The 14,788-nt window shown below is 39.8% G+C and overlaps 1 protein-coding gene across 1 annotated transcript; it reads left to right on the forward strand.

The window, feature by feature from the left end:
- Nucleotides 1–12,746: 12,746 nt before the first annotated feature.
- On the forward strand, nt 12,747–13,706 carry LOC112304495 (olfactory receptor 13C7). Its single transcript, XM_024560118.2, has one exon. The coding sequence runs from the start codon at nt 12,747–12,749 to the stop codon at nt 13,704–13,706; it is 960 nt and encodes a 319-aa protein (XP_024415886.2).
- Nucleotides 13,707–14,788: the final 1,082 nt, after the last annotated feature.

Below are 14,788 nucleotides of genomic sequence, written 5' to 3' on the forward strand. Positions count from 1 at the left end.
TAATGGGAGGAAGCAGTATATCTTGTGATTCTGTGCACACAGGGGATTCCTTAGGAAATGACCACATGATAAGCATAGACATACAAAACCACCCAAACAATGTGCATCAGGACAGGGATTTCCTGAGTGATTGACGATGCAACATGGACTCTGTAGAACGAGGAGAGGGTTGTGTTGTATCATCTAGAACCAAGAATAAATGACTGCTAAAATGCATTCTTATTATAAAAAAATAAGCAATAAAGTTAAAACTTCATAAAAAATTGTACTTCTTTCTTTGTTCATGTGCAGGCTGGTTGCAATTCATATGTGCCAATTACGTTGTTTTCTGCTCTACTGTGTAATGGAGAGCATGGCAATGAGGAAGTCACCAGATAATGGGTGTCCAAACTAAAATCCAATCTGCATTTTGGAAAATTACCAACACCAAGACATGCCAAATGACACTATTCAATGCCTCTTTGACTGTAGGAGCTCAGTGTTTCCAGTTTAATTATTTCCTATTTAATATCCTACAGCCAATTTGGGGGAACTTCTTCCTCCCCTACTGTACACAGAGAACATCTATTCCTATCCAAATTTGTGGAGGGGTTTGTGTCAACACTAATCAAACTCCAGATATTGTAGGCCAAGAACAAAATTTCTAGGAGTCTCCATTTAGACAAATCACTACTACAATGCAAAGTTTATATTCTGGGACCCTTCATTTCCCCCAAATTAATTTTTACAACTATTCAAACCACAGTGGTCAAACTCAGTCTCCTCTGTCTCTTCAGGATTTGGACACTGGCACCAGTTGCTAAAAATATGCTTAAAGTTACCCTTCCAGTTAAGAGCATGGGGTTTGGAGCCAGAGTGATGAGGAAGTGCCTCTGCCTTTGTAACTTCAGGCACATAGAAAAATTACTTAATCTTGCATATCCTTGGTGTCCTAATTTGTAAAATGGAGATAATTAAACCAGCTCCATGGAGTTGTGGGATTAAATTAAAATGAGGCACATACACGTGTGTGTGTGTTCACAGTGGGTAGCACAGAATAGAAACATCCCCATTAATAAATGAATATTTTTATTATTAATGAATTATGTTAAATAATTCCCCTAAGGAAGCCCTACAACATTTGAAGGCAGAATTCAGTACCACATTTAACTGAATCAGTCCCAATTTATTATTGTAGCACATTTTCGGTTGGCTTTCTAGCTTATGAGCCAACAGTACCATTTCTCTGGGTATTTATTTTCCTTTCAGTCGTCTCTGCTCCTTATCCACAGAGATGAGGGACTCATGTTTGTGCTATGTGACACTGACCCTACCTAGACCAGTCAGATTCCTTTTGGGATATTGTCATACTCAGGGAGTGAGTCCTGGATCTATAACATGCAAACTTGGGAGCTATGGGGTAATTGTGTTTGACCATGTGTACTAGGGAGGTAAAGAGAAACCAAGTCCACAAAGAGAAAAGAAAGAAAAGCCAAAGAGTAAAGATGAGAGATGATGAAGTCACCCTGATGTGTTCATGGTGTTTGATTCTCATTTTTCCCCAGACCTGTCCCATTCCTGCACTTTTGCTTCTAGCAGACACCCTATATTCTTATACTAGAGTCTACTTTTCACTAATCTAGATTGTTGCTTTCTTTGAGGTTGGTTCTAAAAGTCACATCTAATGTGATTATTAACTTGTATGAAATATTCATTTTCATATGCCATGTGCAAACAGAGAGCCAGGCTGTCATGCATGGCAGAAGTCTGTTTTGAAACCATTTTTCTGAACTGAACATTGAATGCTTCTTATAATAATTGCTCTCTTCCTGCTATAGTGGCTTTGCCCTCTGTGGATTCTATCACCTGTAAATCTGGAACACGTCCAGGTATAGATATGATATAGGAGGTCTAGGTCAAATCCCTGACCTCTCACGTAGAACTGGGTGACCATGAGTGTGCCCTCTGCTCTTGAAGAATCTCAATGAAGGGGGAGTGTTAGATATTCAGCCACACCCATGAATTTCCCTGGATCCATGGTTCCTTTATCTAGCGGGAGAGTCAGCCCCTGGACGAGAACAGAGCAATGCCCTGTCTTACAGGAGTATTTCATCACTTGAAGCCAAGTCAGGTTTCTCTCACCTCCTTAGCTGTCTGTGTGCCAGGCACATCTGAGCCTCCATCTTCCCCACTAGGCTCAACAGTCAACAGAATGACTCACAGAGTTGATGCTGTCCAATATCACTGGTACAAGGAACACAGTAGCCATGATTGTAGAAAGCTAGCTATGGGCTAAACAGCAGGTGTTCCTCACAAAAGCTGATATGGCTACTTCAGCGGCTGATTGTTTAAACTTCCAAAAACAGAAACGAACCCTCATTTGAAGAGACTAATCAATCACTTGGCAGTAAGTTAATTGCATTAGACGAGTTCCATATTGAAAGGGGCGGCAATTATTCATCTTGACTAAAATCAACACCTTTTCTGAGTACAGGTTGCCTTTCCTCTCTGCAGGGATTTAGCCAATATCACTCTCTAAAGCTCATGGAGGGTTTGATTTCATGACATGAGATCCTGCATTATATCTCATCAGACCAAGGAACTCATTTAGCAAAGTATAGTTGTGGGCTCATGATTATGGGATACATTACATGACACCATCCAGAAGGAGCTAACCCAAGAGAATGATATAATGGACTTTTGAAAGCATAGCTAAGTAAATACACAGAAATCTGTTGTGTTTCTATAAACCAATAACAAGTGACCAGAAGGAGAAATTAAGAAAATATTCCTATTTACACCCTGGCTGGTGTAGCTCAGTGGATTGAGCACCAGCCTGCGGACCAAAGGGATGACCATTTATTTCTCAGTCAGGGCACATGCCTGGGTTGTGGGCCAGGTCCCCAGTAGGGGACACACGAGAGGCAAACACACATTGATGTTTCTCTGCCTGTCTTTCTCCCTCCCTTTCTCTCTGTCTAAAAATAAATAAGTAAAACTCTAAAAAAAGGAAAGAAAATATTCCCATTTATAATTGCATCAAAAAGTATAAAATACATAAGAATAAATTTAACCAAAGGGGTAAAAGACTTGCACTCTGAAAACTATTGAGTTGGCCAAAAAGTCCATTTAGTTTTTTTTGTAAAATAAAAGACATATTTTTCATTTTCACCAATAACTATTGATTTGGATATATTGAGTATGTTGGCTCTCTCCTGTGTGGTAGAACATTGACTGTTATTAATTAATGTCTCGACTTGATTGCTATCAGCTTCAACTGGTCAAACCATCTCACTTCTGAAATCTAAATACCCCATTTTCCACTTCCTTCCTCCTTTGTCCAGAAATGTCTTATATACTAAGTGTTGCCTCTGTCTCTGGAATTTTCATAGGATTACTATGCCTATATGAATTCCCTATATGCATGTATTAAAACTTGATTTTCTCCTGTTAATCTGCCTCTGTTAATTTGATTATCAGCCCAGCCAGAAGAGCTTAGAAGGTGGGAGGAAAGTTATTAATATTTTTTAGCCCCTACATAAGGTACAGGTCAATGGTTTTTGGTAAATTTATACAGTTCATTTATAAAATTTGATAAAATTCATTTATCACCACAAATGAATTTTAGAACATTTACATCATTTCTAGAAGTTCTCTCATGCCCATTTGCACTCAGTCCCTGACTCCAGCCCCAGGTAACTATTAATGTAATTATTTCTAGAACAATTTGCCTTTTCCACACATTTCAGATGAATGCAGCCATATAATATAGCTTTTTGTGTCTGGTATCTTTCACTTAGTATAATATTTTTGAGACTCATCAAATTGCAACAAGTATCAGTAGTTTGCTCCTTTTTATTATGGAATAGTATTCAATTACATGATGCACCACATTTCATTTATCTATTTGCCCATTGGTGGACAGTTAGATTGTTCTCAGTTTGGGACTATTATAAATAATGCCGCTAGTAACATTCATGTACACCACTATATGTGGAATTGGTGGGCCATATGGCATGAATGTGTTTAACTCTAAGAAAGTGCCAAACTGTTTTCCCCATTAGCTGTATCATTTTTAATTCGCCAAGCAATGTATAACCATTCCAGTTTCTCCACATCTTTGCCGAAACTTGTTATTAGTCTTTTCAATGTAGCTCTTCCAGTAGATGTGTAGCAATCTCATTTGCCTGATGGTTACCAATGTTGAGCCTCTTTTCATGTGCTTATTAGCCATCCACACAACTTTTTTAGTGAAGATATTTTAAATGGGTGGCTTGCCTTTTTATTATTGAGTCACATGTAGGAGTTATTTATATAGCTTGGATACAACTCCTTTATTACATATATAATTTGCAAATATTTTTAGTATTTTTGTCTTTTCATTTTTATGGTATCATTTTAACAATAAAAATTTATAACTAAAAATTTTAATTTTGTAGTAGAATTTACCACTTTTCTAAAAGGAATTTTTGTGTCTTACTTAAGAAATCTTTATATAACCCAAGGTCAAAAAGGTTTTGTCCTATTTTTCTACTAGAAGTTATATGATTTTAGGTTTTACATTTAGGTTTGTGATCCATTTTGAGTTAATTTTTTTGTATTCTGTGAGGTAATAGTCTCTTTTTTTTAATATTCACTTTGCGTTTTTTTATTGTTGTTCAAGTACAGTTGTCTCCATTTTCACCCTACTACGCCTCCCACCCCACCCATCCCCACCTCCCACCCTCAATACTACCCCCTTTGGCTTTGTCCATGTGTCCTTTATACATGTTCCTTGATGGCCTTTCCCCTATTTTCCCCCATTATTCCTCTCTCCCCTCCCCTCTGGTTACTGTCAGTTTGTTCTTTATTTCAATTCATATGTAAAAAAAAAAAAAGAATTGTTATAAACAAGCAAGCAAATAATTCTTTTTTAAAACATATGAATATCCATTTTTTAAAGCACCATTTATTGAAAAGACCATCTTTTCCCCTATGGGATTGCCTTGACACCTTTGTTGAGTCAATTGACCACAAGTGGAAGAACTAACTTCTATACTTCGTACTTTCTTCTATCTACTAAACTTTAAGCTATGGCTATCCCTCTGTCACGTTGGTCTTCTTATGCCAAGAGACCGGCAGGCAAGGGCAGGAGTCCCTACCCAAATGGCATGTAAATGATCCTAGTCATCAGAAGGAGATAAGGCTGCTATTACCCAATGAAGGCTGTTATGACAATGTTTTTATCCCACCAGAATTCTCATGGCAAAGCCCTCAGAGTCTATTACCTAGAAACCTAATTTATGATCACTGTATTTCCAAGAATAGGACTGTCTCACAGCTGTGGAGGTACCAAGAAGACAGCACTTCACAGGAGAAAACTAAATGCTACCCTGCATGAAGAAAGGCATTGTGCATTATACATGTTGAGGGCAGCTAGGTGTGAACGTCAGGTTCCAGACAAATACAGGGAGCCAAGCAGCCAACTGAGGGTACAACAAAAGGCTTGTTATGGGGATGTGGCCAGTCTGGGAGTAGTGCTTGGAACTGAGGAGCAAATGAAACTACCCAGGTAACCCAAGGAGATCATGGTGCGGTAGATTCCAAGAGGAGATGAGCATTGCCAAACACGGAATCTGATGTGTTAACATTTGTCCTGTGTTACTCCAGAATGTCAATTAGTTACTGAGGGCAGTTTCCCAAACTTTAATGTGCTATAAATTCCCTCGGGATTTTGTTCAAGTGCAGTTACAGGTCAGTAGATCAGGAGACGGATTGCAGATTCTGCAGTTTTAACAAGATCTCAAGTGGTGTCACTACTGGTCTTAGACTAGACTTTGAGTAGCAAGTACCTAGGACTTTCTGGTAGAAGTAGTCTGGTATTAAAATGCATTCACTAATTTGTCTGCCTGATTGATTTACATAACCTTGTTTAAGCAAGAATTTTGAGACAACTAAAAGTTTACCAAAATAAAACAAAATGACAGAAATTGAGTGTGGGACTATAGGTTCTGCTTCCAGTAATTGTGAAGTGGCTGGCATTGATCCATCCTTTCAAGTATAACAATTTAAAATGTTGGAAAAAATACAGTCTTCCAACCAAGATGGAGGTATAGGTAGACACACTGTGCCTCCTCACACAACCAAAGGAAGGACAACAACAAATTTAAAAACAAAAAACAACCAGAACTGCCAGAAAATCAAACTGTATGGAAGTCCAACAACCAAGGAGTTAAAGAAGAAACATTCATTCCAGACCAAGTCACAACGCAGTGGCATGGGTTGCCCCACCCTGCTGAACGCCTAAGGCTCCACCCCTTACTACATAACAGGTGCGCTGAGACAAAAAAAAAAAAAGGCCCAAATGAAAGAACAGATCAAACTCCAGAAAAAAAATACAACTAAGTGACGAAGAGATAGCCAACCTATCAGACGCAGAGTTCAAAACACTGGTACTCAGGATGCTCACAGAATTGGTTGATTATCATCACAAATTAGATGAAAAAATGAAGGCTATGCTAAGTGAAATAAAGGAAAATGTACAGGGAACCAACAGTGATGGGAAGGGAAATGGGACTCAGATCAACGATGTGGACCAGAAGGAAGAAATAAACATTCAACCAGAAAAGAATGAAGAAACAATAACTCAAAAAAATGAGGAGAGGCTTAGGAACCTCCAGGACATCTTTAAATGTTCCAACATCTGAATCATAAGGGTGCCAGAAGAGAAGAGGAAGACCAAGAAATTGAAAACTTATTTGAACAAATAATGAAAGAGAACTTCCCCAATCTGGCAAAGGAAAAAGACTTCCAGGAAGTCCAGGAAGCTCAGAGAGTCCCAAAGAAATTGGACCCAAGGAGGAACACACCAAGGCACATCATCATTACATTATCCAAGATTAAACAGAAGGAGAGAATCTTAAAAGCAGCAAGAGAAAAGGAAACAGTTACCTACAAAGTAGTTCCCATAAGACTGTCAGCTGATTTCTCAAAAGAAACCTTGCAGGCAAGAACGGGCTGGAAAGAAGTATTCCAAGTCATGAAAGGCAAGGACCTACATCCAAGATTACTCTATCCAGCAAAGCTATCATTTAGAATGGAAGGGCAGATCAAGTGCTTACCAGATAAGGTAAAGGTAAAGGAGGTCATCATCACCCAGCCCTTATTATATGAAATGTTAAAGGGACTTACCTAAGAAAAAGAAGATCAAAAATATGAACAGTAAAATGACAGCAAACTCACAGTTATTAACAACTGAACCTAAAACAAAAACCAAAACAAACTAAGCAAACAACTAGAACAGGATCAGAACCACAGAAATGGAGATCACATGGAGGGTTATCAGCGGTGGAGTGGGTGGGGAGAGAGGGGGAAAAGATACAGAGAATAAGAAGCATAAAAGGTAGGTACAAAACAGACAGGGGGAGGTTATGAATAGTATAGGAAATGTAGAAGCCAAAGAACTTATATGTATGACCCATGGACATGAACTAAAGGGGGGGGAATGTGGGTGGCAGGGTGTATGCAGGACAGAGAGGAATAAAGGGGGAAAATGGGACAAGTGTAATAGCATAATCAATAAATATATTTAAGAAAATGTTGGACAAAATATAATTTAAAAACAGCTATATTAAGGCACTGAATAGTTCAAAGAAAGTGAAGAGAAGCCAAAAACTGCAGGGAAATCAACACCAGAAGACGGGAAGAACATTTGGTGACTTTGCCATTTTTATGGATTTTCATCTAAAGACAGACTTTAGTTGTTGTCACATGGTTTAGCTAAAAGTCATATGGAAACCAGCAATTTTACTGGTTGAGAAATCAGAATACAGGGGTTGGGGCAACCACTGAGTATGAAAATGTGTGTGTAAGTGGAAGGTGGATAGAATCTAAGAAAGGCGAGAGCCATGTAGGAATATTCTCAGATTTTGCACATAAACTCTGTCCAAGTGTCTGGATGGCTACTTAACTACCCATGTGTGGGGCAGAATTCAAGCATTAGTCAGTCAATCTTTAAAAATCACTTATTTGTGCCCTGAGTAATGTGGCTCAGTTGACTGGACATCGTTCTGCAAATCAAAAGGTCACTGGTTTGATTCCCAGTCAGGGCACATGTCTAAGTTGCCGTTCGATTCGGGTTAGGGCGCAGTCAGGGAGCTTATGAGACACAACCAATTGATGTTTCTCTCTCACATTGATGTTTCTCTCCCTCTCTCCCCTCTCTCTAAAAATAAAGAAAGTATTTTTTTAAAAAATAACTCATTTGAGATATAATTTATATATTATAAATTCACCCATTTAAAATGTAAAATTAAATGGTTTTTAGATAGTTGGAGTTATGCAACTATCACCATAATCTAATTTTAGAACATTTCATTACCTTACAAAATACTAGGACATTTCTTCACCCTATACCCATTAGCAATTATTCCCCATCCCTCCTCATTCCCCTACACTAGGCCACCACTAATCTAATTTCTGTGAAGAGGAAATTTTTTAGTCCAGTTATAATTTTGCTCCAGAAAGTAAAGAAAAATATAATCACAATGAATGAATAGATAGGAAATCTCAGTGGAGAAATAGGGAAACTAAAAAGGAATAACATGAAAATTCTAGAACAAAAAACTGAAATATTTGAGTTAAAAATACTAACCCATTAGGTTTTCAAATTATTGGAGATGACAGAAGGAAAACTTAGGAAAACAATGCAAGATACACCAATAAATACTATTTAACCTGAAAAACAGAGATAAAAGATAGAAAAAAATGAGTCCTCATGACCCTTGGGATCATAAAAACTGGTTTGAGATATATGTAACTTGTGTCACAGAAGAAGAAAGGAAGAGTAGGGCAGATAAATATTTCAAAAAATTAATACACAAAAAGAACCCAGAAGTGGTGAAAAATATAAATACACAGCTTCAAGAAACACAGAAAATCTCATGCATAAACATAAATTTAAAAATATAAGATCATATAATAACACTCAAAAATAAAAATGATAAAATATATCATAGACACATCGTAGTCAAATTGCTAAAGAGGAAAGATAGAGAAAATCTTAAAATCAGATTTGAACGACTGATGGCTTTCCATCAGAAAATAATAGCTAGAACAGCTAAATTGAAAAACATTTTTAAAAATATTTTTTAAAAAAGAAAAGAAACCATTATTCCAGAATTTTATAACCAGTAAAAATCTTTCAAAAATGAACACAAAATAAAGATTCTTTTAGATAAATAAAAACTAAGAGTATTTATTTCCAGCAGATCTATCACAGAAGAAATGCTGAAGGAAGTTCTTCATGTTGAAAAGTTATGTTGTCAAATGAAAGCTCAGTTTTTTAAGAAGGAAGAAGAGCAGTGGAAATTATAAATATGTGGATAAATAGAAAACTCTTTTTTTCTCTTAATTTCTTTAACATATATATGAGAAATTTAATTTAAGGCCAAAATTATAACATTGTATTGTGTGGTTTATGGTTTATGTAGATCTAGTACAGACTATGTAGATCTCAGCAAAGATTATGAGGGTCCTTTGCCTTAGGGTCTTTCACAGGACTGCTATCAAAATGCTGGCTAGGGCTGAGATCTCATCTGAAGGTTTGACTGGGGAAGGTTTACTTCCAGGCTTATTTACATGGATATTGGTGGGATTCAGTGCCTTGAGGGTTGTTGGTCTGAGGACCTCAATTCTATATTGTCTGTTGCCCAGAGACTTTCCTCCATTCATCCCCAAATGGGTCTCTCCAATCTGGCAGTTTGTTTTATCAAACCCAGCAAGAGAGTGTAGTCTCTGGGTTAAAAACAAATCACGAATGGGCAGGAAATTACACAAGGCCATACATCCCAGTAGGCAAGAATCACTGGGGCCGACTTAGAGGCTACTTCCACAGCGCAGGTTCCACCAGCATAGAATGGCCTCCCTGGACTTTGCTCAATACTTCCTGTTCCCTGAATTTTTTTAAACAAGTGACTTATTGAGGCTTGGAAGAAATACTCAAGCCTAAGACCTGTGCCAAGCTGTGTCCCCAACATGGTCCTCCCCTTTCCCCCCGTCCCTTACCTATCTCTTTATTTGCAAATTCTCCTCCATTGTTCAAGGCCTGGCCAGAAACTACCTCCTCCTTGAAGTCTCTCCAAGTGTGCACAGTCATGACCTTGAACACTCGGTTTAGAACTAGTGTGCCCACAGCTGCTGGTTCCATGTGTCATAAGCACAGCATGTTTATAAATAATTCCTATCTTCCTGCTGTTTTTTCCAAGAATGTTAAGCATTTTGAAGTTTGCAGAAATTCTATCATGTCACGGAAATGCTTCCCTTGATGTTCTTCCAGTGGCTTAAGAGTGGAAAGTTCCAGCAGGAAAAAAAGAAGGAGAAAAAAAAGTCTTCCTGGAGTGCTTTCAGCATAATTGGATCTAGGGGACATTGACTCCGAAGTATAAAAAGTTTTCTGACTTTCTATGACTCTATTTCCAAACTTTTAATCACTCCAGGGAAAACAGTTGTTCCAATTACAGGGATGATTTCAAATTTCCTTCTACATATACTACTGTTCCTTTGGGTATTTTGCCTAAAACACAGAACCAAGGCAGGGCGGGAAAAACTGCCTTTCACCACTTCTTCAAATAAGAGGTGGATATCTCAGCCTGGGCCTTTCAAACTGGTGGTGCTATTCCTGGCCCATGTCTGTTCCCAAGACATAGTGACCCTTTCTCAGTAGGCTCCTGATCAAGGTAAGTGAGAGTTCTTACAAGAGTAATCCTAAATCTTTTATTAGCACAATGACATTTTCAGCTTCTGGATTTCCCCCCCAAGGGGTTGGGGCTTGAGAAGGGAAGAAATGAAACAATTTCAGTGGTATTACAAAGACTGAGGGCGATGCAGACCCCTCTTTCCCGGGTCAGAAAAACCAAGATGGCAAGAAACCTATGAAACTTTCAAGTCTCATTTCATGGACTCACAACATTTCAGAGACCCTTCGAGAAATGAGAGGGTCCCATGGTTTCAGAGCCTCATTTTGTACAACTCCTGGGAGAACCATTGCCATTCGAGCCATGGAAGTGGCTGGAGATGTCCTGGAGCTGTGCGCCAGAGGGTATCATTTATGTTGTCTACAATGTAGTAAGTGTGGTCTCCTGGAGCTGTGTATCACTGTGGCCTGGACTCGAAGTGGCCTCATGAGCTGAGCAGCCCCTACTTTTTGAGCTTTCCTTCCCCACTTCAGCAAGAGGAGCTTGCTTTATATTTGATGGTTCTGAATTTAAGAAAACAAAAGTTCTCTTTCTTGAAGTGTTTGAACATCTTTGATCTCTTCTAGTCTCAATTCAAACTCGGGTAACCTGAGGGTCAAAGAGAAGGAAGAAGTACTGACACCTACACAGCAGGTTAGAATGTTAAGCGGAATACAGCCCAGATCTGTGGCTTACAGACCTGATGACTTTCCACAAACTCAATGCAGTTCCAGAAGGAAGCTGACCACTATCATACGAATGAGAAAATCTCAGAAAGCTGCATGCTTGGTTCAATATAAGGAATTGTCTAATACTCCAGAGCTCTGCAAGTAATGGAGTATACTGTTTGGTAATGTGTACTCTTTATCATCAGAAGATATCAAGCCAAAACCAAAAAGCCATGCTTCAGTATGGTGCAGAAAAAGATCTAGAATGGGGGTGAGTATGGGACTAGATTACTTGGGGAGCATAATTACTGACCAGGATATTAGTCTGGGTGGCATAGCTAAGCAGCTGAGCCAAAAGGCTCAAGGACTATTAATGTCCACTAATTCTTGTGTGGACACTAATCCAGAGGGAAGGTGACCCAGTAGGATGATAAATAAAAAATCACTGCTTTAGTTACCTAAGGGAACTAGATTTCCAGAAGCTGTGATCCACTGTGGGTTGTTGGAGCTTGTCCTGTCCATCTTAATGGAAAATCACATTCAAACTATAAAGGATATATCAGCATTTCCAGGGTGCAGAGTTACCATGGAGACCTCTCTTCTTTCCTTTCTATCTCTCTGTGTCTGGTCTCCTTTTGTCCTTAAAATCCAAGATTCTATAACGCCAAAGGAGCCTTCCATGATCCCTATTCCCACCAATACCCCAAATGCCCTTTCAGATGCTCTGGCCTCTCCTAAACTCTGCTGCTTCTCCTCCCTGCCAGACTCCCTGTGAGTCCATTTAAACCTGGGCTGGGAGTCACCCTTGTTCCTCAAAGGAATTGTCATACCTACATACTGGGTGATTAACAAGTGTTTTGGTGAATGGATGTTCAGACACAGACAAAAGGATGGATGGATGAATGGATGGATGGATGGATGGAAGGAAAGCCCTGGAGCTGGTGCTGATCATGAGAAAGGGGATATTGGGAACAATGAGAGTATGTGAGAATTATCTGGAGGGAAGAAATAAACTAAGTATTCACAACTAATCATATCACTAGTACCTGCACAGTGGAAGAACATGGAGCAAACTTAGTCATTTTTATGATAGAAGTTTAATGAGATAAATTGCCATATAAGATGTAGAATCACTAAGATGAATGTATTATGTGTCTTGTCTCTGATTAAACACATTAAATTTTCAGAATCACCATTTTCAACTTTGTAAATTTGACATCCTATTGCTTCTTTTTCTTGGGAAAAAATGGAGACTATGGACTTCCATAACTGTTTTCTAATCACTCAGCCTGACTGAACTCGAGACCCGATGGCCTGTACCTATGTGAGGCAAGGAATGTTAAGTTTAGATCTCAGTATTTTCTTCATTTGAAAGAGGAGACCTACCATGGAAAGTGCCAACCAGACAGACTCTGTGACAGAATTTATTCTCCTGGGCCTCTCTGCCCACCCAAAGCTGGAGAAAACGTTCTTTGTGCTCATCCTGCTAATGTACCTGGTGGTCCTGCTGGGCAATGGGGTCCTCATCCTGGTGACCATCCTTGACTCCCACCTGCACACACCCATGTACTTCTTCCTGCAGAACCTCTCCTTCCTGGACATCTGCTATACAACCTCTTCCATCCCTCTCGTCCTGGATGGCTTTGTGACCTCCCAGGAAACCATCTCTTTCTCAGGCTGTGCTGTGCAGATGTTCCTCTCCTTTGCCATGGGAGCCACAGAGTGTGCGCTTCTGGGCATGATGGCGTTTGATCGCTACGTGGCCATCTGCAAACCCCTGAGGTACCCCATGGTCATGAGCAAGGCTGCCTACGTGCCCATGGCTGCCAGCTGCTGGGCAGCTGGAAGTTCTGCCTCCATGGTTCAAACGTTCCTTGTGATGAGGCTGCCCTTCTGTGGGGACAACATCATCAACCATTCCACCTGTGAGATCTTAGCTGTCCTGAAGTTGGCCTGTGCTGACATCTCCATCAATGTGATCAGTATAGGAGTGACAAATATGATCTTCTTGGTGGCCCCAGTTCTTTCAATCCTTGTCTCCTACATCTTCATCCTCACTACCATCCTGAGGATCCCCTCGGCTGAGGGGAGGAAAAAGGCCTTCTCCACCTGCTCTGCCCACCTCACAGTTGTGGTCATCTTCTATGGGACCATCTTCTTCATGTACGGGAAGCCCAAGTCCAAGGACCCACTGGGAGCAGACAAACAGGACCTTTTAGACAAACTCATCTCCCTCTTCTATGGGGTGGTGACCCCCATGCTCAACCCCATCATCTACAGCCTGAGGAACAAGGATGTGAAGGCTGCTGTGAGGAACCTAGTGAATCAGAAACACTTCACCCAGTGATGTTTGGAGAACAGATATCCCTGTTGCTCCATGACTCTTGGCTTCCTTCACATACCAATCTCAGGAGACTGTGCCCCTCAAAGAACATACATGTAAAGAGTAATCACCAGAAAATCAAATTATACATGTAATGGAGAATTGTAGCTGTTACTGGGCCTATTTTTTTAAACAATAAAACCTAAAACCTGATGGGAGAGTGGCCTGAGGGGATGGAAGTGGAATCTTCTGGGCAAGTCTGAATTCACCTTTGTGAGCAGGTTGCTTCTTTGTTTTTTGGGGGAAAAACAGTTTAGTGTACCTTTGTGTTATATAAAGATCCCAAATCCTACTTTGGAGATAGTGTGGGGCAAAACTTCATGACAAAACAGTATAAAAGATTATCTTCATTATAGATGAAATGGCAAATCTTCAGATTTTATTTTTCTTGGAGGCAGGGCTAAAAGAGGAGACGAGAATAAAGTTGGTCTTCTTCCTTTCCCTGAGACTTAGAGAAGCTGAAACCATGTAGATTCCTTGTCAGGCATTTCCTTTGAAGGCAAGTAAGCTGGATCCTGTAACACCCATGTGGAGCATCTCAGCCTGGGAACATTCATAGCTAGAATTCATCAATTCCATCCAGTTTTAAGGTTCCTTTTTTTTTTCTGCCCTCAGTAAGTTTTGTTTAAGGACATAGTCAGTTTCTATAGTCTGGAGAGTTAAAGAATGGACCTATTGGGAGAGAACAGAGCAGGGTGCCGCAGCAGGAGTCAGAATAGTAGGACTTGCAGAAGATGAAGTAGGGGACCTGACAAGAGGTCCAGAGGCAAAATTGAAACCGGGAAAAATGACCCCACGGGTTCGACTGCCTGCCACCATGACAGTCAAATTTGTGAGACAGGTAGGTAGGTGCTGGTGAGAAGGAAAGTGGTTTTATTTGAGGTGCCAGCAACCTGAGAAGATGGCAGTTTCATGCCTCAAAAACCATCTTAACACCTCAGTGCAGGCAGAGGTTTTTATAAGGAGGGAGAGGGAAAGCAGAACAAAAAGATCAAGGGGAGGGGGTTGAAAAGCTCTCTATGTGCAGACCAGCACGGTCCATTCAG

Source organism: Desmodus rotundus, chromosome 1 (assembly GCF_022682495.2).
Source record: "Desmodus rotundus isolate HL8 chromosome 1, HLdesRot8A.1, whole genome shotgun sequence".
In the NCBI taxonomy this organism is placed as follows: Eukaryota; Metazoa; Chordata; class Mammalia; order Chiroptera; family Phyllostomidae; genus Desmodus; species Desmodus rotundus.

What these genes read in the sequence shown, in the direction of transcription:
- LOC112304495 (XM_024560118.2), top strand. Translation starts at nt 12,747, where the DNA reads ATGGAAAGTGCCAACCAGACAGACTCTGTGACAGAATTTATTCTCCTG.